The following is a 26355-nucleotide window of genomic DNA, read 5'->3' on the forward strand; positions in this document are numbered from 1 at the left end:
ATGATTAATAGTAATACTTCTTTTGGGTGGAATCTGAAGTAGAAAAAATAGGACTTTGATTTCTGGAAAAGTGAAATTTGAGAGGAGATATGATCAGAGTTTATACATCCCTGAAGGGGCTGGGAGTTTAGACTAAGCATTTCATTTTTTGTCAGATTGAAGCATTCTAGATCTTGGGACCACCTCTGGCTGTTTGAAGGCTGCAACTTTTGGACAAATGAAAGGGAATATAATTTTACCCAAAGGATAGTTAACTTAATGGAGGTGTATGGCTAAAAACATCCTAGGTCTGGAAGAGCTGTGTACATGCATGGGCATGTGGTGGCTTAACCAGAAGAATTCAGGAGTGTTTGCAGTGGGAGAGACTTTCAGGGGTGCCCCATGTGGGGTCGCCATAGCTACTCCCTCAAGCAGTGAAGAGAAGGAAACCAATATTTAGTAAGCGTCAGACCCTAGAGCTCTGGAGGTGAGAGGCTGGCCATTGTGCCAGTGTGGCAGCTTGGGAGCTCTGCAGATGGAGCCTCCAGCCTGGCTGTGCCTCATACACGCAGGCCCAGGTTTACTTCTGCCACTGACTGGCTCTGTGACCTGGGAAAAGTCACTTCCTCCCTAGTTGGGTGTCTCTGTCTTTATCTCTGTGATGAAGTCATCATCTCTGTAATGATGGGATTGAACTTGGTGATCTCTAAGCCTTTCAGGAATCATCCCCTAGGAATGAAGAACAGAGTTTAAAGTCCAGCAGAAGACATTGTGTGTGCGATGCTGAGCAGTCAGGTTTCATCACTCCCAAAACTGACCAGAAGGGCTGGACTGGAGTGATTAATGTGTTCAGGAATTCATTGTAGAAGGACTTTTAGAAGGGATTTCCTGACTAAAAGATGTGTAGTAATATTTAATACCTTGTCAAAAGAAACAGTGAGGTCCCCATCTTTGACGATGTGTGAACAGAAGGGAAGACTACTCTACCAGGGCTGGTTTAACAGCAAAAGTAATCACCGTGGCTAGCATTTGTTGGCTACTTATTGAGTCCTAAGTGTTTACCGTGGATTATGACCTTTGGTCCTTGCAAAAGGCATAGATACTGTTATCACAATGGAGGAGACAAAGGCTCATAGAGGTTCAGTAACTTGCCCAACGTCACACAGCTGGGACGGGAGGGAGCCAGGATTTGAACTCTGGCTGGAGTCCGTGCTCCTATTTAGAGGCACAGAGATTTATGGTAACTCATACTTTCAAGTGGCATTCTTTCTGGAAGCATGAGAATTTACAGTCTCTTGAGCTGCCAGCTCTGAGATAGTACAAGGTTAGCCCTGAGCAGGAAGGAGGAGGTGTGGGTGGGGGAATCTGGCAGGGGTTGGTGTACATGGGAAGAATGGCAGTGGTGGGGACAAAATGCTCTGCTATGGTAAGTGGAGAGCTTGGCTTTACTTTTCCCTGAGGCCCTAACTCCCAGAGACTCCTGTGGCACCTGGGAGCATGGGATGCAAGGTGTGAGCAGGAAGGAGGATGATCTACAAGCCGCACTGACCCATCCCTACCTCCAGGCTGAAGAGCGACATGGCAGCACTGAGGAGCACCTCCGACAGCTGGAGGGACAGCTGGAGGAGAAGAACCAAGAGCTGGCGCGGGTGAGAGCACCAGACAGGACTTTTTGGTGTCCCTCTCTGCCCCACGGTGGCACCGCAGGGTGGTCTGTGAACAGGGAAAGGAGGAGACTGGGACCTGGACAAGGACCTAACTAGGACAGAGAGAGACACATGGAGGAGCTGAGGGCATGGGCAGGAGCACTGGAGAGAGGGCCCCCAGAGGCTGGAAGTGACCAGGTGGGCACATAACCACACTAGGAACAGGCGCTTTCCTGGAGTTGTGGAGGGAGGGCCCAGGGGGCCAGTGAGGCTGGGACTGTGGAGGGAGGGCTGCGGGGTCCTGTGAGGCTTGGACTGTGGAGGGAGGGCCTCGGGGGCCTCGTCTGAGGCTGGGACTGTGAAGGGAGGGCCGCAGGGGCCTATGAGGCTGGGACTGTGGAGGGAGGGCCGAGGGGGCCTGTGAGGCTGGGACTGTGGAGGGAGGGCCGAGGGGGCCTGTGAGGCTGGGACTGTGGAGGGAGGGCCGAGGGGGCCTATGAGGCTGGGACTGTGGTGGGAGGGCCGCAGAGCCTTGTGAGGCTGAGACTGTGGAGGGAGGGCCGCAGGGGCCTATGAGGCTGGGACTGTGGAGGGAGGGCCGAGGGGGCCTGTGAGGCTGGGACTGTGGAGGGAGGGCCGAGGGGGCCTATGAGGCTGGGACTGTGGCGGGAGGGCCGCAGGGCCTTGTGAGGCTGGGACTGTGGAGGGAGGGCCGCAGTGGCCTCCTGTGAGGCTGGGACTGTGGAGGGATGGCCGTGGGGACCTGCTGTGAGGCTGGGACTGTGTCGGGAGGGCCGCAGGGGCCTGTGAGGCTGGGAGTTTGAAGGGAGGGCTGCGGGGCCCTCCTGTGAGGCTGGGACTGTGTCGGGAGGGCCGCAGGGGCCTGTGATGCTGGGACTGTGGAGGGAGGGCCGCGGGGCCCTCCTGTGAGCCTGGGACTGTGTAGGGAGGTCCGCAGTGGCCTGTGAGGCTGGGACTGTGTAGGGAGGTCCGCAGGGGCCTGTGAGGCTGGGAATGTGGAGGGAGGGCCACGTCGTCCTCCTGTGAGGCTGGGACTGTGGAGGGAGGGCCATGGGGACCTGCTGTGAGGCTGGGACTGTGGCGGGACGGCCGCAGTGGCCTGTGAGGCTGGGACTGTGGAGGGAGGGCCACGGGGCCCTCCTGTGAGCCTGGGACTGTGTAGGGAGGGCCGCAGTGGCCTGTGAGGCTGGGACTGTGTAGGGAGGTCCGCAGGGGCCTGTGAGGCTGGGACTGTGGAGGCAGGGCCGCGGGGGCCTCCTCTGAGGCTGGCACTGTGGAGGCAGGGCCGCGGGGGCCTCCTGTGAGGCTGGCACTGTGGAGGGAGTGCCGCGCGGACCTGCTGTGAGGTGGGCTGCATTTGCAGGTGCTCCAGCAGGAGAGGATGAATGAAGCCCACAACAAGCGCCTGTCAGACACGGTGGACCGGCTGCTTATTGAGGCGAAGGAGCGCCTGCAGCTCCACCTCAGGGAGCGCATGGTGGCCCTGGAGGAGAAGGTACTGTGGACAGCTCTTCGTGGTCAGGTTACTGGGAGGAACAGAGCTGGTGGAAATGGGTAGGGGGGCAAAGGCCTGGGAGGAGCCCCACGAGCAGGTGGGATGGGGCTGCATCAGTGGGCTGTGGACAGAGAAGGCAAAGAGCAGCTAGGGGGTGGGGGTGGTGGTTTGGAGATCGGGTGGGCAAGGGGCGGCTGAACTAGAGAGCAGGCTGAGCGCAGCTGGTCCTTGGAGGGGACAGTGTGGCCAGAGCTGGATTTGGAGTCAGGACGGGGAGAGGGAGGCTCCTTGGCTCACAGCTGTTCTCCCCCAGAACACGTTGATCCAAGAGCTGGAGACCTCCCAGCGACAGATTGAAGAGCAGCACCATCACAAGGTACCCAGTTGTTGGCCAGCCGTGCCAGCCTGGGAGGGCTGAGCTTGCTGTGCAGAAAGAACACACCTGTGTTTCATGTAGCTGCTCTCAAAGCCAGCACTGTGCTAGCCAATTCGTTAGTCCGTGTTCACATGTTACCCCACTAATCCTCACTAAAGGCTGTCACAGTGGATGTATCACCACCCACCTGTAAAGAAGAAACTGAGCCATAAGCTTAGGGCAGAGAGTGGGTAGCAGAGAGACAGGGCCCAGTGACGGACTTGACATGATTGGGTGGGGCTTCCCAGATGGCGCTTGTGGTAAAGAACCCACCTGCCAATGCAGGGGACATGAGACGGGTTCAGTCCCTGGGTGAAGATCCCCTGGAGAAGGGCACCCCACTCCAGGATTCTTATCTGGAGAATCCTATGGACAGAGGAGCCTGCCAGGCTATAGTCCATATGGTTGCAAAGAGTTGGACAGGACTGAAGTAACTGAGCATGCATGCACACAAACCTGGGGAAGCTCTCGCTTTCTGGTGATCTGAGGAGGATTACCGCTGTGTGTGCCCAGCAATGTCTGTGAGGTCTAGGAGTACACTGTGGACCCCTCTGCTACCTGGCCTTATGTGCCATGCCTTTGTCGGCAGGGAGGGCTCAGCAGACCTGTTCTGCTCGAGTCCTTCCAAACAGAGCTCTCTTCTGGCCCTGCCCTACCAACCCTTCTACTCATTTTCCAGCTGGACCTCTTCTCTTCTGGTGTCATCTGTGGTCTTGGCCTCGGGCCCCTGGGTTTGGACTTTGCAGTGCATTCTTCTGCTTCTCCCCAACTCGGCTGTTCTCTGTGTCCTTTTATCCCCTTTCTTCCCTTCCCTTGCCCCTATCCCTACTGTGTGTCTGCCTGGCACAGGGCCGCCTGTCTGAAGAGATTGAGAAACTGCGCCAAGAGGTGGACCAACTGAAGGGTCAAGGAGGACCATCTGTGGATGGCATCCGCTCCAGGTATGCTCAGGAGGCCAGGCACGCTGGGACGGGGTCCTGGATGGCCCCGGATGGACCCTGGGGGAGGAGACTTCCTCCCAACAAAAGACTGCTCAGGACCTCAGGGTCCTCCTGCTATTCAGGGTGGAACACTGAGGTTTAGAAAACTTGGTAATGTCATTCAGCCTTCTTGGGCAGTTTAGAAGGGAGCACCTGTCCTCTGGTGGATGCTGAGAGCTAATAAACCACAGTATGATTCTTCCCCACTGTCGTGGAACATAGGGCATGATTCCTGCTTCCTTCATAGAGGGCATGCTGTTGAGAGGGGTCTACTGAATTACATGCCCACCTGTGTCCAATAGGGCCTGCTCATGGGGAGTATCTGGTTCACTCTAGTTCTTTTGAGATAACTTACTTAGGGCTCTGAACATAATGCTGGAATTAGGCCCATGTTTTAGGGGACTTCTGGGTTTTTATTCATATCTTCTGAAGCATTTGGTTTTGAACTCAGATGTCAAGCCTGCACTCAATTCTCTGCCCAGAGAGGCAGGGTGATGATTGAGGAGACTGAAATGGATGATGCTACTCAAGGTTCATGTCTTCTGGATATATTCTGGATATATTCTGTATAAACCAAAATGTCTTAGATCAGAACTCATAAGGTTCCCTATGGTCATGCTCTTGTTGTATCAGGGAAATAGGGATCAGTTTTTTTGAAGAGAGGTAAAAGTAAATGTGTGTATATATATGTGCAGAGGGGTAGCATAGGACATATTAGGAAAAGAGATGTTGAAGAGAAGTCTGTAGGTTTCTAGGGTGGTAGACACTTGGGTATCAATTTCAAGTTTATTAGGAATTATTGTATAGAAGTATGGAGAGAAACATCTTCCCAGGTGGCACAGTGGGTAAAGAATCAGCCTGCCAATGCAGGAGATGCAAGTTCGATTCCTGGGTCTAGAAGATCCCCTGGAGAAAGAAATGGCAACCCAATCCAGTGTTCTTGCCTGGAAAATTCTATGGACAGTGGAGCCTGGTAGGCTACAGTCCATGGGGTCACAAAGAGTTGGGCACGACTGTGCTACAGAGCACATATGGAGAGAATCAGAGAATAGAGACAGGAAATGGTAGTTGGGATTCCTCCTCCTCCTCCGTTCCTGTAGGATGCTCAGAAGGGACCAACCCCCTACCCCAATCAAAAAGACATAGCCTGGAGCACACCAAGCTATTTGGCATTGCTTTCCTTAGTGACTGAGGATTCTTGGCTTTGACTATAGAAGTACTGACCCCATCGTAGAGCTGGAACTGAGTTGCGGAGAAAAGTGGTGGTGGGGATAAGCAGGAACTCCCCTCTCCCTCCAGATACCTTGTGTACTGTTTGAAGGTTCTTCTTATATTAAATGAAAAGCTACCTGCCTAGAACTTACTCACCTGGATCATTCTCATTCCTGAAGCACCAGAGAATAAACCTAATCTCTTGTTTACATGGAAGCCTTTAAATCATTTACAAAAGTCAGGTCTTTTTCTCCAAGCTGAAGATCCCTTAACTCTTTGGGGCCAGTGAGTATGAGCTGGGGCTGTCAGACCTCAGGGCTCACCTTTTCTCCCCCATCCACCACTCAAGGGCATACACGGGCAGTGCAACGGATGTGCGGTTCTCCATGAGCACAACTGCCCACGCATCTCAAGGTCTGCATCGTTGTTACTCAGCACGGCGGGAACAGTCTGCCAAGGTGAGGGGGTGGAGAGTTGAGTGTGGATGGGTCTCCCCAGGGGAATTTGGGGTCAGTTCAGCCACGTGTCTGGCTCTGGTTTCACAGACAGCTGGTGTGTGGTGCACAACCTCCCCCTACCCTCCCCCATGTCAGTGACAGCTGCAGCCTCGGGGTTAAGGCCGTCATCAGCTACAACAGCTGTGTTTCGCCTTGACCTCCTGATAGGCAAGAGGTAGGGGCTGGTGGGTGGCCAGCCAGGCGCTGAGGCCCTGCTGAAGCCTGTGCACGTGTGCCTGGGTGTTTCAGTGGTGGGGGTGGGGGAAGTAGGGCCAAGATGGAATTGGCAAGTCCTCTGAAACAAAAGCTGTGGTTTATGGGGGAGGTGAGGGCGGGATAACAGATTAACTGACCCTTGGGATGGCTCCTGCAGTTTCCTGAGAAGCGTGTAGTTTCTGTGGGGTCTGCCTAGGAAGCTGAGAAGAAACAGGAAAGATTAGGGGCAGAAAAGGACTGACTTCAGTCTTTTGGGGAAGTCTGATTCCTTCCTAGCCCCGCAATTGTTAACCACGCTCTGTCTTGAACACAGGTTCCCCACATGCTCTAGGGCGCTAGAAGATAGAGGTAAAGAAGGAGGGAACTCTTAGCTGATGGGGAAGGATTCATCTCCACCCTTAGGAAAACCCCTCTTTTTCTCTCTCCCCTCTCTTCTTGTCCTCCTTCTGTTTATAACAACACAGCAGCTGCCCAGGAGCTCAGTCTAAAGACGGCAGGAGTGAGAAAAGACCCCTGGGGGGTTTGGGACACAGAAGATAGGGTTAGAGATGGGCTCTTCCCTTTTCTTCCCCTGATCTCACTCTCCCAGCCCAGTTCTGTGCTCTTTGCACTTCTAGGCCTTTGTCTACCAAAGAGGTTCGTAGGACGATTTCTGAGAAGCTACCTCCTCTGAGGGTTCACCAGAGGGTTCTGTAATGTGCTGAAAGTCCGTGAGACACAAGACAGTTAGGCCTGCTTGGTTTTCTCTTGTTCCCTTTACCTTTTGGATGCATAGAAATGGACAGACTTTACATAATACTTACTTGGTGCCAGACACTGTGCTAAGTGCCTTATATGCATTTCCTAATTTAATCCTCAGAGCTAACTATGAAGTAGATACTGTTACTGTTCCCACTTTAGAGATGAAGAAACTGAGGCACAGAGAGATTAAACAGCTCTTTCATAGCTGGGACTTGGTGGAGCCAGCATTCAAAGCAAGGCAATTTCTGGAATCTGTTCCTAACTATTCTGCTGTCTGCCTCCTTGAGTTTGGGTAGTGTTTCTTAGACTTTAACATACAAGTAAGTTATCCAGGAGTTTTGTTAAAAGGCAGATTCTGAATTAGTAGGTCTGGGATGGTACCTGAGATTTAGCGTTTCTGACAGCCTCCCGGGAGATGTCAGTGCTTCTGCTGTAGGTGGGGAGGGTCCTGCTCCTCAGCCATCAGTGCATCTTACCCACCTCTCTATCCTCTGCTAAGGACTGGGAGCCATCTCCACTGCCTGAGGTGCTGGTCCCGACAGCCACCCCTGCCTTTGACAGTGACCGTGAGAGCTCTGATGTGGATGAGGATGAACCAGGGGGTCTGCTGGGCTCCATGGACGTTGTCTCCCCCAGCAGCCACTCAGACGCCCAGACCCTGGCCATGATGCTGCAGGAGCAGCTGGATGCTATCAACGAGGAGATCAGGTAGGGCAGGGGTGGAGGGCCTGGGAGGTTCCTTGAAGGACAGCGGCCCTTCGTGTTTGAGCACTGCAGGAGGGATTCTGTATGTGTTTGCTTGTCTCTTACAGCTGCACCTTGAGTGCCATCTAGGGACCCTGTGTGGGGATCAGGCAAGGTTCTGGCACAGCGCTGATGGAGAGGGGCAGGACCTCAGCTTGACTTCTCAGGCTTCATTTTTTCTCCCGGGTCTTTGGAGGCTGTGTTCCTGACCTCCTACAGCTAAACACAATCACTTTTGTGTAGTGCCCACATACTGAGGCCAACTCAGGGTGAGATCTTTTGTCAGTCTCATCACAGTCACTGCAGGAGACAGCATTACTTCCATTTTACAGACAAGAAAACAAATCAGATAGATTAGATGATTTGCCCAAAGCAGTGCACTAAGTGGCCGAGCCAGGATTCAAAATTTTCTAAACTCCGTGCACTGTGTCATGCTGTCCATCCCCAATGAAGCATCAGACAGAAACCACTGGCAGGGAATGTTACCAAGATCTGCACTTTACTCCATTTTTATAGAGAGTTTATTAATGTTTGTGACAAATGGCAAAGGAAATTCCAAAGCAGAGAACATCCACGCTTTACAGGGCTGTAGGGGTCATCTGGTTCAGTGGTTCCCACACTTTTGGATTTCACAGACAAGCTAAAAAGAAAATACTACATAGACACACACACACACACACACACACACACATACACACAGAAGGGTACTAACATAGTATTGCCAACTTTCATTCTGCAAAATGAAATAGTAAAGATAATTACCATTTCCTATCATAACCATTCTATGAAAGAAAGGATATTTTAACATCCCTAAAGTTGGAAAGATATGCTCTGAGAATTAAGATAGGTCCTGCTTCTAAAGGATAGTTGACATCATTATATTTGTGTGTGTGTATGAGTGTGCATGCACACATTTCTCTCTGAGTGCCTCCCCCATACACATAACATTATCGCTATTACTCTAATTTTTCTGTGGAACAGGGAACATTCCATCAGGGATCAGCATCAATTAAAGGTTCTGTGTTTGAGAACTACTGACTTCGACCTTCCTGACATTGGGTATATTTTTATAGTTTTATATAGTTTATAAAACTATAGTTTTATAAGTTTCATATTCCACTGACGGACTTGCCTCCTTTCCTTGCAAACTGCTTCTGTTAAACTAGGGAGTTTTGTTACATTAGGCCAGTTAACCAGACAGAAAATTGCTAAGCTGTAGTGGGATAGAACCAGCTATGCTCACAAGGCCTTGTATGTCCCTGCAATGCCCCCAAACACTGGGATACACCTGAGCATCGCCTTGTACCCTGGGTCACTGGGTGGTGACTCAGGCAGTGCCCACACGTGCCTCCTGCTAGTCCTCTCTGGGCTAACAGTGAGGCCCAATTTTGTCTGCCTCCCAGGATGATCCAGGAAGAGAAGGAGTCCACAGAGCTCCGTGCTGAGGAGCTGGAAACTCGAGTGACTAGTGGCAGCATGGAGGCCCTAGACCTGACCCAGCTGCACAAACGAGGTTCCATCCCCACCTCTCTGACCGCCCTGTCCCTGGCCAGCGCATCCCCTCCACTCAGCGGCCGTGCCACACCTAAGCTTACCTCCCGCAGTGCTGCCCAGGACCTGGACCGGATGGGGGTCATGACCTTGGTGAGAGACTCGGAGCAGTTGATGAACAACCTTGTCATCACTAGGCCCTGCTTCAGGCTTGACCGAGGGGAGTTGACTGCAGGGCTCACTCTCAGCTGGGGCACAGCATTTTCTTCTTATGATGTGTGTAGACCTTGGCATGCCAGGTTACCAGCACATCCTTCTGGGTTTGGAAAGAGCTACGTGGTTACTTCCTTGCCCTCTCCCCTTGGGTAATGCTTAAGAAATTCACCCAGCGCCCACACGTCTTTCTCTCTTTCAGAGGAAGCCCTGATTTATTTTTTTTCAAGCCAGTGTTTTGTTGGTTTGTTTTGCTGTGATATTCCCTTCAGGCCTGTATAAGGCACTGAGTTCTGTCTTCTCATCCTAAGACCACTGGGTTCCCCTTAGGGTAGATGTTCAAGCATCCAAAAGATGAGTCCAAGCTCACCTGTCACTCTCTCTTCCAGCCCAGTGACTTAAGAAAGCATAGGAGGAAGCTGCTGGTGAGTGCTGCCTGATGACCCAGCTACTAACAGGTTAATTTTCCCCCGCCTTTCCCTTTCAACTTCTCCCCCACGGGCCCTTGAGTCTGAGTCTGAACTCTGAGAGGCCCCGGCAGGGCCTCCCCTCTGCTGCTGTCTACGCCCCTCCGCCTGTCTGGGCTGGGTCAGCAAGCCCCCGATCTCTCCCTCTACCCCCTGACGGCTCCACTGTCTGTTCAGTCACCAGTGTCTTGGGAAGAGAACCGAGAGGATAAAGCCACCATAAAATGTGAGACTTCTCCTCCTTCCTCACCCAGGACACTGCAGCTAGAAAAGCTTGGCCACCCAGCCCTGAGCCAGGAAGAAGGCAAGAGGTAAATGGAGCAGACCCCATCTCAAGCGTCTCCATCCCCAAGTTTACCTCATCCCTCTCTGCCTCTGAACAGGCTGAATCTCACCTGTCCCAGGCGTCTGAACATCTCACTTCTCTTTGAAACACCATGAGAGAAGGACATATCCATGTCTCTTTTGGTCCCATGCTCTGATCATACCCCCTTACCCTTTCAATTCTGACACTTACTGTAAGTTCTTCCTGAAATCTAGCTCCTATCTCTCATGCTGTAATTTAAGTCTATTTCTTTTCACCCCACCCCGTCCTGGCTGTCATCCTGTAGTGCTTTGGAGGATCCAGGCAGCAACCCCAGCAGCAGCAACAGCAGCCAGGACTCCTTGCACAAGGGTGCCAAGCGCAAGGGCATCAAATCATCCATCGGCCGCCTGTTTGGGAAGAAGGAGAAAGGCAGGCTGATCCAGCCAAGCCGGGATGGACCCACAGGCCATGGTCTCTGTCTAACCCTAGTAAATGGGTGTGAGTAGGGGAGAAGCAGGAGGGTGTCCTTGGATCCAGCCTTCTCTGCCAGGGACCAGCGGGCAGAAGCCACAGACACCGAGACTCCGCTCCAGAGAAGCAGTTTTCTGTCGGAGCTGTTTCACAGCTGGAAGGGCTGCTTCATGAGGTGGTAGTTCCTGCCACGAGAAGTGTCAGGCATCAGATGAATGGCTGTTTATTTGGTATACTGTAGAAGGGCTTCCTGTATCAAGTGTGAGCTTGGACCTCTGAGGTTTCTTCCAGTTTGGAGGTTTTCTAGTGTGCTGTGCTCAGGACCTTCAGGAGAAATTTCTTGGGCTTTTTTTTCTCCTAGGAGAGTCACTTGTTAATTCCTAGTATATCTTGCCTCCAAGACTCAAAATATCCTAATGCCTAATCATAACTTGGTAGACACTGTAGTCAAGTAAGTCCTTGGGCAAGGGTAGCATTATTAACCTCTGTGATAAGATAAAGTTCCAGTGTGTGCTTGGCATGTGCTAGGTGCACCGTAAATGTTAGCTGTCTTCCTGTCCCTTCCCCTGTTTCTTCTTTCCTTCTTCCTTTCCCTCCCTTCCTCCTTTTGTTGCCCTCATCTGTCCAGTTATTTGCTCAACAGACATTCATTAACCACTGTAGCAAGCAAGGCTTCATGGAGCAGTAGTCATTCCTTCAGGGAGTTCAGTTTCTAATGAAAAAGAAAAAGATGATTCCAAAACAATATGAAGATAGCAATATGCTTCTGGAATTCAGAGGTCAGTTATGAAGCAGTGGGAGTGATGAGAGTGACTTTCTCTGCTGGGCAACACCTGGGCAGAAGCTTGAAGGCTAAGTGGGAATTAGCCAAAAAGAAGCATTTGTGTGTGAGAGGGGGAGGGTGGGCATGAGAGTTTTGTACATAGTTGAATCTTTTCACAGTGGGGAGGGAAGGGTGTGGGAGAAACGGAAGAGGTGGGTTTAGATCCTGGACTGGGGCTAGCTCATAAAGGCCTTGTAAAGTACATTATGGAGCCAGCCACAGATGGGAGGGGCCAGGGCTGAGAAGCTCTGGCAGTGCAAGAGGCATCTTGTGTTGAAGCCTTATGCTTTCCTACGTTCCCCACACTATGTTGGCACCTAAACCTAAGACAGCATTGCAGATTGAGTTCTGGATTACCCTCTGCCCCCTGTATACTTGTGAGCAGTGACTGGGACTGAAATGAATTCTACAGTGCTGCCCCTGCCATGAACTCTGGCATCAGTTCAGGAGATCCTTAAGACAACAGAGCCGTGCATGTTCCGTTTTGTGATTTGTGCAAGTGAGTGGCCCTGAGAAAGGGGCCCAGACACACCTGTCCGAGCATGCCTGTTTCCCCACCCCAGCCCAGGCCACGCTAATCCTGGCTGAGCCCAAAGCCCACTCTGGCTCTCCGAGTTTCCTTCGCAGCTTGGTCTGGAGGAGGCACAAGTTCTGCTAGGATTCTGCTGCTGTTAGGGTGGAACAACTTCTAGCCCTCTGGCTGGAAAACACGTAGAGAGCTGAGGCCCCCAGGGGAAGGCTCTTTGGGCTCGGGGTGACCCACTTGATGCCACTGTGGGACCGCCGGGTTGTAGGGATGTTGTGTGGAGGCTCCAGGAAGAATGGGTGGTCCCCTCAGGCCCACAGGCTCTCCTATGCTGAGGCGCGTCCTGCTGGTCTGCTCTCCAGTCCTGACCCAGGCCTTGGGAGGAGAAGCAGAGGACCTAGCTGATATGCCCTCTCTTCCATTCTAGTTGTACTACTAACAGATTCTGAGCTCGGTCTGCAGGAGCCCATGGTGCCTGCCAAGCTGGGAACCCAGGCAGAAAAGGACCGGAGGCTGAAGAAGAAGTAAGAAGCACAGGCTAGGCTCTGCCAAGGTGGGATCCAGCCCTTCACTCACTTTGGTCCCCCAGGACTGCCATGGGGCTGAGCTCAGGCAGTCAGAGCCCAGCAAGGCCCTTTCTGAACTGAGTTGGCCTGCTCTAAGTGGGGGCTGGGAGATTGTTCTTAGGATGACCTGAGCAAGAAGGAGACGGGTGCTTTGGGAGAAGGAGACAAGTGTGCTATGACCCAGCACCTGGGATCTCTGACAGAGCAAACTTAAAATGTCTGTGTTTCAGGCCATGTGCAAACAACCTGAAAGCCCTCACCTCTGGGAATGGAGAGGTGTTGCTCCTCATGGCTTCGTGTTACACTGTTTCAGGCATAGCACAAAGGTGGCAGTCCTGTGGTGAGGAGCTGGGGTAGTGGGAGTCCACGTCTTGGCAGAGCCCATGGTCCCTGAGAGTAAGCATGGTTGACAAAGAAAAAAGGACTAGTGAATCTATTGTTGTTCTTCCCGAAAGACACCAGCTGCTTGAAGATGCCCGGAGAAAAGGAATGTCCTTTGCCCAGTGGGACAGCCCTACTGTGGTCTCCTGGCTAGAGGTAAACCTGGGCAAAGGGCGTCCAAGTCTACTCAGGTCTGGTGGGAAGGGTGCGTAAGAAAGGACAGGACTCCTTATGGAAAAGGGGTGGTATTTCTAAAATTTTCCCAGCATGTTTTTCCCCTGCGAAGTGCACAGTGCCATATCTAGCACTTAGCCAACACCCCCTTTCCCCAAACATGCACACCTGTTACTTTGGAGGACATAGTGGATGTTATATTCTGATGTCTCTCGTGTGGCTAAGTCTGGGAATTAATCATCACTGAGCCTTAAGACTTTCACAGGTGGTTTCACTTTTCCTATAGCTATCCCCAGGAGCTGATCACCCATGCAGTGTTGGTAAAATCCCTTCACCTTCCCAGGCCTCCGAGTTTCCTGTTAAATGAGAAAAAGCATTTGGTGATGGTCATTTCCACATGTCTAAATTCCTCTGCTCTGGGACCATGGATGAGGCCTGACCATTGCCTCTCAGTATTGAGTGAAGCCCAGATCTTGAGGAAGGGGCTGAAATTACCCTCTGTGCCTCGTATCTGCAGCTCTGGGTGGGGATGCCTGCTTGGTATGTGGCAGCCTGCCGGGCCAACGTCAAGAGTGGCGCCATCATGTCAGCCCTATCGGACACAGAGATCCAGCGAGAAATTGGCATCAGCAATGCCCTGCACCGGCTCAAGCTCCGGCTGGCCATCCAGGAGATGGTGTCGCTGACCAGCCCCTCTGCCCCGCCCACCTCCAGGACTGTGAGTGGCCTCTCCTTCACCTAGAATATTTTCAAAAGCCCCAGAATAGTGTCTGCAAAGTTTCCCATGGGTCATTGGGAAGATGGTAGCATTGAGTCCTGCCCCTTACTTCCTGTCCCCACAAAGGGTCCCACCTGGCCTCCAAGAGGTGGTAACACTGATTCAGCAGGATCTCAGCAGGTGTAATTCCCTGCCTCCCACATACCGCCCATGAGCTCCATCTCCCCAATTCTTCCTCTGCCAGGAATTCCAAATCTTTGGGCAGAGTTTGCAAACAGGGCCTTTGTGGGAAGCAGAGGGAATAGGGTATTTGTAAATTCTGGCCCTCCAACCTCTCCAGAAGAATGTAAACCTCTCCATAGAGGCCCAGAGAAAATCTTTCACTGTAGTCCATCTCTGTGATTGGGTTAGTCCTTATACCAGATTCACACCATTTATTCATATTCATTCAGAAAACATTTGGTGAGTACTTCTGTGTGCCAGACACTGTGCTAAGCAGTGCAGACATGGTAATAAAAGAGAGCTGCTCAGAGCTAGAGTGCAGAATTCTGGGCTGGGCCTGTGATAGGACTTGGGGAAGGCAGCTCTGTCCTTGTCCTTGAGGCTCTCAGCCTGATAGGGAGCCTAGGCACCCCCACACAGGACCAGCTAGGTTTCTTCTCTGCCTGCAGTCTTCTGGGAATGTCTGGGTCACCCACGAAGAGATGGAAACTCTGGCAGCATCCACTAAAACAGTGAGTCAGGCCCTGGGTCCTGGGTCTGGGGTTAGGACTGATGACTTGCATGAGGATGAGGGGAAGGTTATAGGAAGTCAAAGGGGGTTGCAGCTGATACAGTATAAGATTGGGATCCCTGCTGTTTGATGGAGTTCTGCTCTCAGAGTGGTAGGTTGGTGGGAAAGAAGTGAGAATGGAAACAGTTGGTGGGGGTGGGGGTGCACCCCAGGGGGCTCACAGGCTCACGCTAGGCTCCTGATGTACTGCAAAGAAGAGGAGGACTTGGGAAAATCTTGCCCGGCTACAGACATGAAGCCAGTCTTTGCCCTTGCGCTGGATCCTTGGGGAAAGAACAGGGAAGGTGATGAGGACCTGGGAACTTGGCTGGCTATGATGCTGCCACACACACATTTGATCCCCTTTCACTGCAAACGCAGGCATGTGCACCAGCCTTCTGTGCTGAAACCATCCTAGCAAGTTTTCCCTAGTCACCCATCCCGCTGCTGGGGTGTCTGCTCTTTCTTCCTGATGGGGCCTTGGGTGGAGGCTGCCAGGTTTCTTGACTTTGCCTCTTTCCCCCGACATGCTGCACTTGTTCCCAGGACAGTGAGGAGGGCAGCTGGGCTCAGGTAAGACCCTGTCCCCTTGTTCAGAACCAACTCGCAGCAGTTTGGGGTGGTGTTCTCCCAGCAGGTTTGGTCCTGGAGGACTCTGAGCCCTGGTCTTTTAGGTCCCTCTTCACACGAATAGCCCTGGGCACAGGTTTTCTCCTCTGCTGAAGCCCTGCCTCCTTCCTTCCTCAGCCCCCTTTCGTTACCTCTGGTTTTTACCATGGCAGGTGAGGAGCCTTGGGTGGCTGTGCCCCCAGCATGCCTGCCTCTTCCCCTCAGCTTGACAGCCTTCCCAGGAGTATTGAGATCATTTGTATGAATCCTCCTCCTCTTCCTGACCCTCTTGGGGGTTCCCCTGGTGAGCTTAGCAAAGGGCTTTCATTCATTCACTTAGCAAGGATTTGTTGAGCAGCTACTAGGTATTAGGCCTTGCTCTACAGAAGTAAGCAAACTTAGCCTTCCTGGGGTTCATATTCTAGTGGAGAGAGAGACAGTAAATAAATAAATGGACAGTATGTCAGATAGATATGAGTGCCATGAATTAACGTGAAGCACAGAGCAGCACTGTTTATACTTACTGGGCAGCAGCAGCAATAGTAGACTGGACTGATCAGTTACAGTATATTGTCACAGTAAAATACTATTCAGCAGAGGAAATAAATGACACACATATCATGTAACATGAAAACTGTAAGTCCCAAAAGATTTTCTATTAAAATTCTCAACCAAGCAAATGTAATTATATTATTTAAAGAAGTACGCATCAGTGACCATAAGAACCAATAAAACATTTTCTCAAGCAGGGGAATGATAGAAAACTCAGGAGAGGTGTTTCCTCTCGAGGGAGCAGGGCACAAGCTGGGGGAAGACCCAGGGATGGAGGCCATAGTGGATGACATCCAGAGATGTTAACTTCATCTTTATGCTTCACAATGAACATATGCTGCATATATTTTATATGTATGAACTATTTTTTAAAAGATAATGAAGATAAAATTTTCAGTTCTAAAAAAAAGCAGATTAGGTAAAAAGAGTGATAGAGGGTTGCCGTTAAAATTCTTTCTAAGGGTAGATGGTCAGAGAGGTCCCTGGCCGCGAGACAGGAGGCAGTGACTAACTGGAGCAGGCCTCTCAGAACCAGACTGGGTCGGGGGTGGTGCACATGCTGTGTTGGGGGTGGGGAGGCAGCATACAAAGGACCTAGAGGATTTCTGGAGAGACCACCACGCCTTAGAGAAGAGCGCTGGCTATTCAGGCACAGGTCACCTTACTTCAGTTTTTTTTACATCTTTAGTCAAACACAATCCCTTATGGACCATATGAAGACAGTTTCCCAAGAAAGACTGGCTTTCTTAGCCACACTGCAGGTCCTCTATAAAGCAGCCTGACCCGTGGACTCAGCAGGCTTGTGGCTGACTGGAAATCAGGAGGGCAAGTCAGCCTTACAGCACCACAAATGCCTTTCAAGTGAATGGGAAGGAGTTCCTATTATCTGCTGCCTAGATAGATGCTTCTTTTCATTACTGTTGATAATTGATAAGTGAGTAGAAATACATCATTTCAGGGTTTAAAAAATTCCATTAAAAATCCCCACCTCCCACTTGACAAATCAGTATGTTATACTCAGACATTGTTCCCCAGCCTCTCAGTGAAAGTAAGCTGCGATTTTATTGAATTGCCATGGACGCCGGAGTAAGGCTTCTCTCAACAATACGCTAGCGGCAACCTGCTGACGCTGCCTTTGCCCCCATCCTCCTCCGTCTTGTTCCTCAGACCCTGGTCTATGGGGATATGAACCACGAGTGGATTGGGAACCAGTGGCTCCCCAGCCTGGGGCTCCCCCAGTACCGCAGCTACTTCATGGAGTGCCTCGTGGATGCTCGCATGCTGGATCACCTCACCAAGAAGGACCTGCGGGTCCACCTGAAGATGGTGGACAGCTCCCACCGGTGAGCCAGGCTGGAGCCCACGGCCGCCTCCCAGCACAGGTCTCCCCCAGTTCTGGGGGTCTGTCTCCAGGAATAGAGGTGCTTTTTCTTTACCAGTTTGGGATAGTGACAGATCTCCATTTAGGGAAAGTAAAATCTTTGTCTCCACTGCAGTTTGAGGGTTTAGTCCTGAAAGGTTGTTTGTTGCTGAATGAAAAGACACCAGGATTCTTGGCCTCCAGAGGAGAAGAATTCAATCCGGGGCCAGAGACGAGGCTTGATCGCTCAGAGTTTCTGTGTAATAAAGTTTTATTAAAGTATAACGGAGATAGAGAAAGCTTCTGACATAGGCATCAGAAGGGGGCAGAAAGAGTACCCCCCTGCTAGTCTTCAGGTGGATTTTATATAGTCACTAGCAGTCTGTCAATGAAAGAAAGGAATGTCTTAAAACTCAGAATGGCACCAGGCCCCTCATCCATAAGATGCATTTTGGGATAATCTTGGCACCAGATTATTCATCCCGGGCCATAAAACGATTGACTTGAATCTTGTAGAAGGGCAGATTGCCATACAAATAGTTTCGTTTACATAGATTAGGGGAACAATGTCTGAGTATAACATAGTGGTTTGTCAAATCCATTCTGAGCCATTAGGCGAAACCGACTTGAAGACAGTCTGGGATAAATGTATAGTACATTAACATAGTTTAAGACAAATATTTCCATAAGAAAAATGCATTGGTTAACTCAAGGTTTGAGAATAGTTAACTTCAGGTGAAACCAGGTGTCATTATGGCAACACAGAATTTTAAGAGAAACCTCCTTTTAAATTTGTATAGAGAAGGGAAAAAAAATTGCTGGTTTGTTTCCTCCTGCCACTTAAGAGAGATAAAAATGTCTTACACTTGCAACCTATTTCCTCCATTTGGAGACCCCTGGCCTTCCTGCCTGTTACCCTCTCAATCCTCTCACCTCCAACTCTTAGGACATAGTCATTTCTTTTTAGCTTCACTGGGAAAAATTTCCTCATAGATATGAATTTTATTTCTTGTCACTGGGCTTGCTGAATCCCTACATGTATCCAGATAAGACTCATACTGAACCCAGCATCTATTTTAGGTGCCTAGTTCCTTACAAGATCAGAAGAAAGTTCTATCTGGATTCTTGCTCTGCTAACATCCTAGATCTGAGCCTCTCAGCTTTAAATATACATCCTTTTTGTACAGGAAGTTATCCAGTGTCCTTCTCTTTGTTGGCAGATCTTCTGTGCAAAAATGTCTGCAATGGAGGTCACCAATTGGTAGCCTGAGAGAAGAATTTGCCTCACTAATGCATTTTGTTTGGCCTACATTGTGTTTTTAAAATTATGACTTTAGTTGCCAACATTTAAACATTAGGAAATATTACACAGAATTCTGGATGTCTGGCTTCTCTTGAAAAACAGGATCATGGAAACAACCAGCTAGAGCTAGGGAGGCAGCCCTCCTAAAACATAAGTATTCCCCAGGTCCTCCCAGCCCCTCCAGCCTGCTTCACTCATTTGAAATATATGCTTGACCCCAGCTGGCATTTGGGTGGGAGAGTAAAGTGGGTGGTAATAGTTCCAGGAGTTTATAGTTTTTAGGAAGTCCTTTTTAACATTCAGCTTCACATCATACCAACTATCTGAGCCAGGTCTTTTGCCTTGAGTGGTTAATGTGTCAAAGGTTACAGCTGAGAGTGTGTGGCTTTTCAAAGTTCTATTTGGAGTCTGCAGGTGTCCCTTGGTCTCTCCAACTCATAAAGAACAAATTATATTTGGAAGAGATTAGTTAGCCTCCATATTTTTATGGGTGAGGAAACTGAGGGCTAGGAAGGAGTAGCAGCCCAAGGTCACTCAGGGATTCCATCAGAATGCAAGTTTCCCCATGCAAACCGCGCCACCATGCCGGAGAGCCTCCTGTGCTGGAACCCTTAGCTGTGTCTGCCCTCCCCGCCACCGCTAGGGCTGAAAGGCACTCTTTTGTCTCTGTCAGTCTGGGAGGCTGCCAGACCTAGCTGCACCTGTCCTCGCTGAGTGATTGATGGGGCTGGGGAGAGAAGGGCCATTGCCCACCAAGCTGAGATGTGCCTCGGCTGCTTCAGGATCTGGTAGGCCAGCCCTGCCCAGCATTATGGAAGCCTTCCTCTGACCCTTTGCCCAGGTCCCAGGAGAGAGACTCAGCCTATACTCATGGTTCCAGATGCAGCCCCAAATCGTCAGTACTTCCGAGTTAATGAAGCATTTCTGCATTCCTTATTACCTCAATTATGTCTGTGGCTGCTTTCATTCCACTTAGTAGTTCATAAGCATATTCTCATCTTTAAAAAATGTTTTTTAAGTTATAATTTTTTAACAATGAGGAAGGGATATTTAAAAACTTCTTTCACAGATGGAGAAAACAAGTCCAATAGAGACAGAGTGTCACCAGGCCTCAAGTCAAGTGGCTGCAGAATGGGGCCAACATTCTTTCTCGACACCTCACTGAGAGTGCTTTTCCTTAGACCATAGTATTCTATTGAGCAGGTTTCCGTGAGAGTCTCCGATTTTGATATGAGAACAAACACACACAATAATCAGCAATGTGCTCCTAAGAGTGGTACCATTACTGAGTGCCTCTTATATTTCAGGGGCTGGGCTAAACCGTATCATACAGGATCACTTTTAATGCTCACGGTGATTCTGCAGGAAAGGCACTACCCCCGTTTCACATATGCCAAGTGCCACTCAGCTGGAGAGTGGCACAGCTGGCATTCAGACCCAGACTGATCTGATGTTAAGGGCTTTATATTTCTGCTGTACCATACAACAGCTTTTTGAAAGTCATAGGAACTGTATTGAAATTTTAGGAAGATTGCAGTTAGACAGAGGCATTTCCAGTTAGGTCTGTGTCCATCTGCCCTCCTTCTAGGGGACCAAAAGGCTTAAAGGTCGTGAGCCAGAAAACAGTTCCTAGAAATGGTGTCTCTGAGCTATAAGGGATTTTTTTCTAGGCATATGGGCTACCTGGATAGAACTGAGGTAAGAAAAGTAGGGAGCAATCCAGCATAATTTAATCTCACAAAGCAATGACCTCTATAGTCAAAAGTAGTTGAAGTTGGGAGAGACCTTCTATTCTATTCCTCCACTTTATAGATGATAAAATCCAGAGAGGCTGAATGACAGAGTAGTGTTCAAGTTTAAAGAACACTACAAGGAAAGCTGCTCAAGGTGGAATGAGCTGCATTGAGAGGTAGTGAGTTCCCTGTCACCAGAAGTGTTCAGGCACAGGTGTTCATAATACTCACAAGGTTGTTAAAGAGATGACTCTTGCATTAGGTCGGAACTCGGACTGATAGCCTGCGGGGTCCTTTCTACAGTCTTTGGGTTTTGGCCTGGCTTAGTCATTTTTTACTGAATATATGCTATGCACCTGGTACAGTTTAAAGTACTTTAATAGTTTATGCAAATTATTTCATGTAATCCATTTAGCATTTATGATGTTTACATTTATGGACTGTGTCAAGGAATTTAAGATACATCAGTGAACAAAACAAAGCTTCCAGTTACATTGTAAGTGGGAGACATAGCAAGGAATTATAAATATGCAGAATGTTAATAGATAAAAGGTGGTAGGAAAAAAATTAGATCAGAGTAAGGTGGATTGGGAATATGGGCTGGGGGTGATGCTGGTGATGTTGCAGTTTTAAATCAGGTGGACAAGGTAACAACTACTCAACTTGAAATACATTTGAGCAAAAGCTTAAAGGAGACAGGAGGGTGAGCCATGTAGCAGTCTAAGGGGGAGGGATGTCACAGTCAGAAGGAGCAGCCACTGCAAATGCCCCAAGGCACAGAGGCCAAGCATGTCTGCCGTGTCTGAGGAACAGCGGGGCTGTCAATATAGGGGCAGGTCATACCATAGGCCGTTTTAGGGACTCAATGAAATGGGCACACAAAAGAGTATCTGTAGGGGTCTGTCATTTCAGACCCTGGAGAGGGAAGGACATGTTGCTATCATTCAAAGAAGTTTCCATCATCAGTCAAGCCCACACCCTGGCTTAGAGGGAAGATGGGTAGGGTAGGCAGAGAGAGGGAAGTAACCCTTGAATGGATCATGTCTAAGCCCCGGGGAAGGCGGAGAAGGAGCAGGCTGGGATGCTCTTTGTGCTGGAGGATGTAGGTCTTGATGTGCCGTGACTGGTGCTGGATATGGGGCAGATGAGGTTGAAATGCAACCCCACTGAGGCTCTGGCTCAGGGGGGCTGTGTGCCTGCAGAACCAGTCTTCAGTATGGCATCATGTGCCTGAAGAGGCTGAATTATGACCGGAAGGAGCTGGAGAAGCGGCGGGAGGAAAGCCAGCATGAGATCAAGGGTAAGCCTATTGGACTCGATGGAGCCGCCTCTGAGGGTTGTGGAAGCAGCCTGGGGGGATGAGGGCCTGCACGGACCTGGCCTTTGGCTGAGGGAAGACAGGAGAGGCATCCTGTGCCACAGCGGAGATCCAAATCTGAGGGAGAAGGCAGAGTCTGTAGGGAGGCACAGGCTCTGCCCAGAGGATGCTGCCATCTGTTGGAGAAGAAACAGCCCCCGCCCCACACACAAGACAGGACCACCAACCAGACAAATGCAAGGATGTGAGAAAGTGCTCAGAAAACTTGGTGCTGTGGGTGGGGTTTGACCAGAAAGAAAGGCAAGTCTTAGGAGAGACCTTGAAGGTAGAAAGGCTAAGAAAAGGGCCATGCCTGCTTAGAGACAGGGGATGCCTGATCCAGGGCCTCTGGGGAGAAAGCCTATTGGCCTGAACCTGCAGGCTGACAAGAATGGAGTAGTATGGGCTGGTTCTCCAAGAGCTCAGGTGCCAGGGAAGACAGAAAGAAGATGTGGAAAGTTAAGGGGGGTGGGAGTGGGTAGGAGCCGATACAAACGGGAGACTGGGGATCTGGGTCCAGGGACCTCCATTTCTGTCCCTGGAGAGGCCTTGGCCACACCTGTCTCTGCTGCTTTTCTGCCCCCACCCTCCAGATGTGCTAGTCTGGACCAATGACCAGGTAGTTCATTGGGTCCAGTCTATTGGGCTCCGGGACTACGCAGGAAACCTCCATGAGAGTGGTGTGCATGGCGCTTTGCTGGCCCTGGATGAGAACTTCGACCACAACACACTGGCCCTCGTTCTCCAGATACCCACACAAAATACCCAGGTGGGCATCCTTGTCATCAGTCTCAATCTCTGTCTCCCTTTCTCTTGCTTTCTCTCCCTCTGATATGCATAGGTTTATGGATCAGCGGGAGGCCTGTCCTAGAGGGGATCACAAATGTCCTCAAACCTCCAAGTGGTCCTTGTGCATAACCAAGTTCCCTAGGAAACAAGTGTTCCTCACAAACAGAACACGCTCAACACAGGCCTGGTGCCACCGCAGTGGGCACCTCCATCTCCTCCCAGCCACACCATTGCAGTTGAGACTTTCCTCAAGTTGCTTTTCTGACCTGACTATTCATAGACGAAAATGAATAACCCTAGCCCTAGGGCCCAGAGAACCTGTATCTCCTTTGTTTCCCATCCTAGGGATCTGCTCTGGGTCCCTAGGTTTAAGAAAGCTAAATATACCAAATAACACAGCCCAGAGCTGCTCCATGCCAAAGCGTTGTCTCCCTGTCAACAGCTCAAAAGATTAGACATCTCCTTCCATTACATTTCATATTTATTATGGAGCTATCATCTAAGAATATATCTGAATTCTCTTAAACTTATTTATGTTTGACCTTTCTAACTTCCTGTCGATAATGGACTCTAGAATTACTACCTGTTGTGTAAATTACTTCCTGATCTTATTTCTCCTAAATATAATTCACATTGGGCTCCCCCTGGGGAGGACAACTGTCTCATCCTAATTGTCTGTGATTTGGTACAGATGTTTGTTTTTGACTAGTTCTACTTTGTGTCATTTCATAAACCCTGATTGTGCTACCTCTGGGTCTGAGGCTTTGTCTTTCCAGACAGAGTGGTCTTAATTCTTTTAGCCTTTCTCATATAGAGTTGTTTCCATGCCCTGATCATTTTAGCTACCCTTGTCTGGACTGTTTGCAGCTGTCATATATCTTCTGAAATTCAACCACCAGAGCTGCACAAGCTATTCTGGGAACAGACAGGTTTTTGCTTGTGCAGGGTAGTGTTGAATTGTCTCGTAATTTTGGTGGTGTGTTGGCCTTTTAGGGGTGATGGCAGCACACAAGCCCAGGGTGTCCTGTAGTCTCTTTACAGTGACCCATCCCCACCAGTCCAAATGGATCACACAGATTCCCCTTGTTCTCTAGGAAGAGCTGAGATTTCCCCACAAAATGCAGTATCTCTATGATTGTCCACGTCCAGCCTCATTGGTCGCCTTCTTGCCCACTTACACAGCTTCATAGTCATTTTTCACTATCCAGGGGAATAGTGTCATCTGGATACTTGAAAATTAACTGTGCATCTCCTTTTTGATCGTTTATAAAAATGTTCCCATTACCAACAAAGACCATCCTCACAGAATTCTATGGTTAGTATTTTCTACTCAGAAATGGGCTTGTTTTTTCTTGTTTCCTGTCTCTACATACATCCAGTTTTTGTGGATAGCTGTACATCTGTAAACAGTGGCAGGGCTACCCCTCTGTTGCTCTCTAACCATTCTTGTTTTTCTGACCCATTCATTTAGCTTAGCTATTAAGGGAAGTAGGATCTGATCCAATATAGAATCCTTCATAAAAATGGTTAAAAATACCTGGTGGCAATTTTTAAAACTTCCTTCTTTCTGGCATTTCTCAAATCTCCTAGTGAGTTAAAGTAATAAGAGGCCTACAGAAGGCCTTTATGCCCCACACAGCCTAAGGGCTACCAAGATCCATGACTGAGCAGTCTCCTAAGTTAAAATTTTTATTTGGAACCTCATAAAATACATTTATATAATCTAAATAAATCTTTATTATCCATGTTCTCCATGCATATTTACCCCTTCAGAGAAGTAATATGCCATGATATTCCCTTATAGACAAACTGTTGGTTTTTTCCCCCAGTAGGTGAAGCCTGTCCATCCATGTGTTCTATAGTTGGTTTTCTTTTTTTTTTAATTAGCTCCATATGAAAAAATCCTAAGGTTTACAGTTTGACTTGTAGGAGGACACCAAGGTCAGGCCTAAAGGAACAGTATCAAAGGCCAATGGGTTAAATGAACTGAAAACCCCATCTCTACCCTTGTACTCCCTACGAAACAGGTGAAAGATGGTATTGGAAGTCATTAACCATAGCTCCTCCCTACTCCCCCTGTCTCACCTTGTGGACTCTAGGCACGCCAAGTGTTGGAGAGAGAGTTCAACAACCTGTTGGCTTTGGGCACAGACCGGAAGCTGGATGATGTGAGTACCTGACTGTGAACTGGGGACCTTGAAGATTTGGTGGTCACTGCTGCTTCATTGAAGTTCATGAGTTCTTTCCTTGGGTTGATGATTGGTGGAATAACCTAAAAGAGGCGAGCCATACAGGATGGGGATGATGTCAGGGGGTTGAGGAGGCAGAAACAGGCATAGCAATAGGCCTAGAGAAGTCTCTATGAAACTCCTTCCTTGAACCTCTAGCATTTTCAAACTCTGTGCCCCAAACCTCCTAACAGAAGCTCAGAGGTTTCCCCCAAAGGCAATCTCTTTGGGATCATACCTTTTACTGTATCTCTTGCTTCTGCTGCTGCTGCTAAGTCGCTTCAGTCTTGTCCGACTCTGCAACCCCATAGACGGCAGCCCACCAGGCTCCTCCATCCCTGGGAATCTCCAGGCAAGAACACTGGAGTGGGTTGCCATTTCCTTCTCCAATGCATGAAAGTGAAAAGTGAAAGTGAAGTCGCTCAGTCGTGTCTGACTTTTAGAGACCCCATGGACTGCAGCCCACCAGGCTCCTCCATCCATGGGATTTTCCAGGCAAGAGTACTGGAGTAGGGTGCCACTGCCTTCTCTGACTGTATCTCTTAGACCTCCTCTTTTCAGTGTTGTCAGCAAAGCACATCTCCAGCCTGTTCATAAAGTTTCTAACCCGCCCAGCAGTGTGATTGTTTGGAGGTGGAAGTTACGCTGAGGTCATTCAATGACAGGTTGGCTCACATGCTCCTCAGTTCAGTGTGACGTAGTTAAACACATGGCTCAGGCTGCAATCATCCCAGCTTCCCCTCTAGTTGTACTCATGTACCCTGGTCACTGAAGAAACAGTCTCTTCCAAGTAGATTTTGTCAGGCCTTCCTCTCAAGTTTAGGCTGGACTGTCTCTGGGAAGACTCCTGAGTTCTGGCCGTAATCCTTCTGTAAGAGATGCCTGCTAACACATAGGTTTCCTGAGGACACAGTCCCCTCAGTGCCTGCCTTCTCTCCCCTTCCGCCTCCCTACTCACTTTCCTATCATCAGCCTTGCCTGCCCTCCCTGTCAGGTCCGCCTTACCTGCCTTGGTTTCAAACAAGTTAAAAAAGAGCCCAGACTATTTATTTTTAGTTTCTCCATCTTCAATCAGATCTGCTGATCCCCACTTTCTGTGCAGCTTCCCTTTGTTTGCACCCCCACCCCACCAGTGCCTCTCTTTAGACTTCTGGGCCTCCTTATGGGACACCATTAGTGTCACCTACTTATCAGTTAATCTTTTCTTGGTTGGGTTTAACATATTCCTGCTCTGCCTTGGTAGATAGGACACACTTAGAAACACACAGAATTTGTAAAGGGGTGTTTTCTTCACAGAGGTACCTTGAAATTTGGAGTGTGTTATTTACCATACACACGTGTGTGTGTGTGTGTGTGTGTGTGTGTGTGTGCATTTCAGTCAAAGAGATAAACTGCCAAACCCCACTAGGTGTCCCCTTTCTAAGATCTGAATCTTCCTAATGCTCCTACAAGGAGGACCTTCCTACTTATTTCCCATACGCTAGGATCTAAGCTTTCTTTGATACAGCTTTCTCATAAATCTTTGAATGGTGCTTTCTAATTTAGAAAGCTCTTTACTCCTTCAGCCCT

The 26355-nt window shown here is 49.5% G+C and overlaps 1 protein-coding gene across 10 annotated transcripts in view; it reads left to right on the plus strand.

Moving 5' to 3' along the window:
- The window catches only part of PPFIA4 (PTPRF interacting protein alpha 4), a 35711-nt gene that overhangs the window by 6632 nt on the left and 2724 nt on the right, over positions 1 to 26355 (plus strand). For 4 of the 10 annotated variants that reach the window (XM_068986354.1, XM_068986356.1, XM_068986360.1 and 1 more), the window contains 19 exons: positions 1545 to 1628; positions 3010 to 3141; positions 3455 to 3517; positions 4406 to 4497; positions 6098 to 6206; positions 7702 to 7910; positions 9350 to 9590; positions 10040 to 10075; positions 10295 to 10428; positions 10729 to 10895; positions 12672 to 12768; positions 13266 to 13347; positions 13883 to 14083; positions 14755 to 14817; positions 15402 to 15428; positions 17184 to 17359; positions 21615 to 21712; positions 22363 to 22538; positions 24658 to 24726. In XM_068986354.1, coding sequence (XP_068842455.1) covers positions 1545 to 1628; positions 3010 to 3141; positions 3455 to 3517; positions 4406 to 4497; positions 6098 to 6206; positions 7702 to 7910; positions 9350 to 9590; positions 10040 to 10075; positions 10295 to 10428; positions 10729 to 10895; positions 12672 to 12768; positions 13266 to 13347; positions 13883 to 14083; positions 14755 to 14817; positions 15402 to 15428; positions 17184 to 17359; positions 21615 to 21712; positions 22363 to 22538; positions 24658 to 24726 — 2256 coding nt within the window. The remainder of the gene's footprint in view (positions 1 to 1544; positions 1629 to 3009; positions 3142 to 3454; positions 3518 to 4405; positions 4498 to 6097; positions 6207 to 7701; positions 7911 to 9349; positions 9591 to 10039; positions 10076 to 10294; positions 10429 to 10728; positions 10896 to 12671; positions 12769 to 13265; positions 13348 to 13882; positions 14084 to 14754; positions 14818 to 15401; positions 15429 to 17183; positions 17360 to 21614; positions 21713 to 22362; positions 22539 to 24657; positions 24727 to 26355) is intronic. The other 6 variants (XM_068986357.1, XM_068986361.1, XM_068986358.1 and 3 more) reach the window with 5 other exon arrangements.

The sequence above is a fragment of the Capricornis sumatraensis genome, chromosome 14 (genome assembly GCF_032405125.1).
Source record: "Capricornis sumatraensis isolate serow.1 chromosome 14, serow.2, whole genome shotgun sequence".
NCBI classification, from domain to species: domain Eukaryota; kingdom Metazoa; phylum Chordata; class Mammalia; order Artiodactyla; family Bovidae; genus Capricornis; species Capricornis sumatraensis.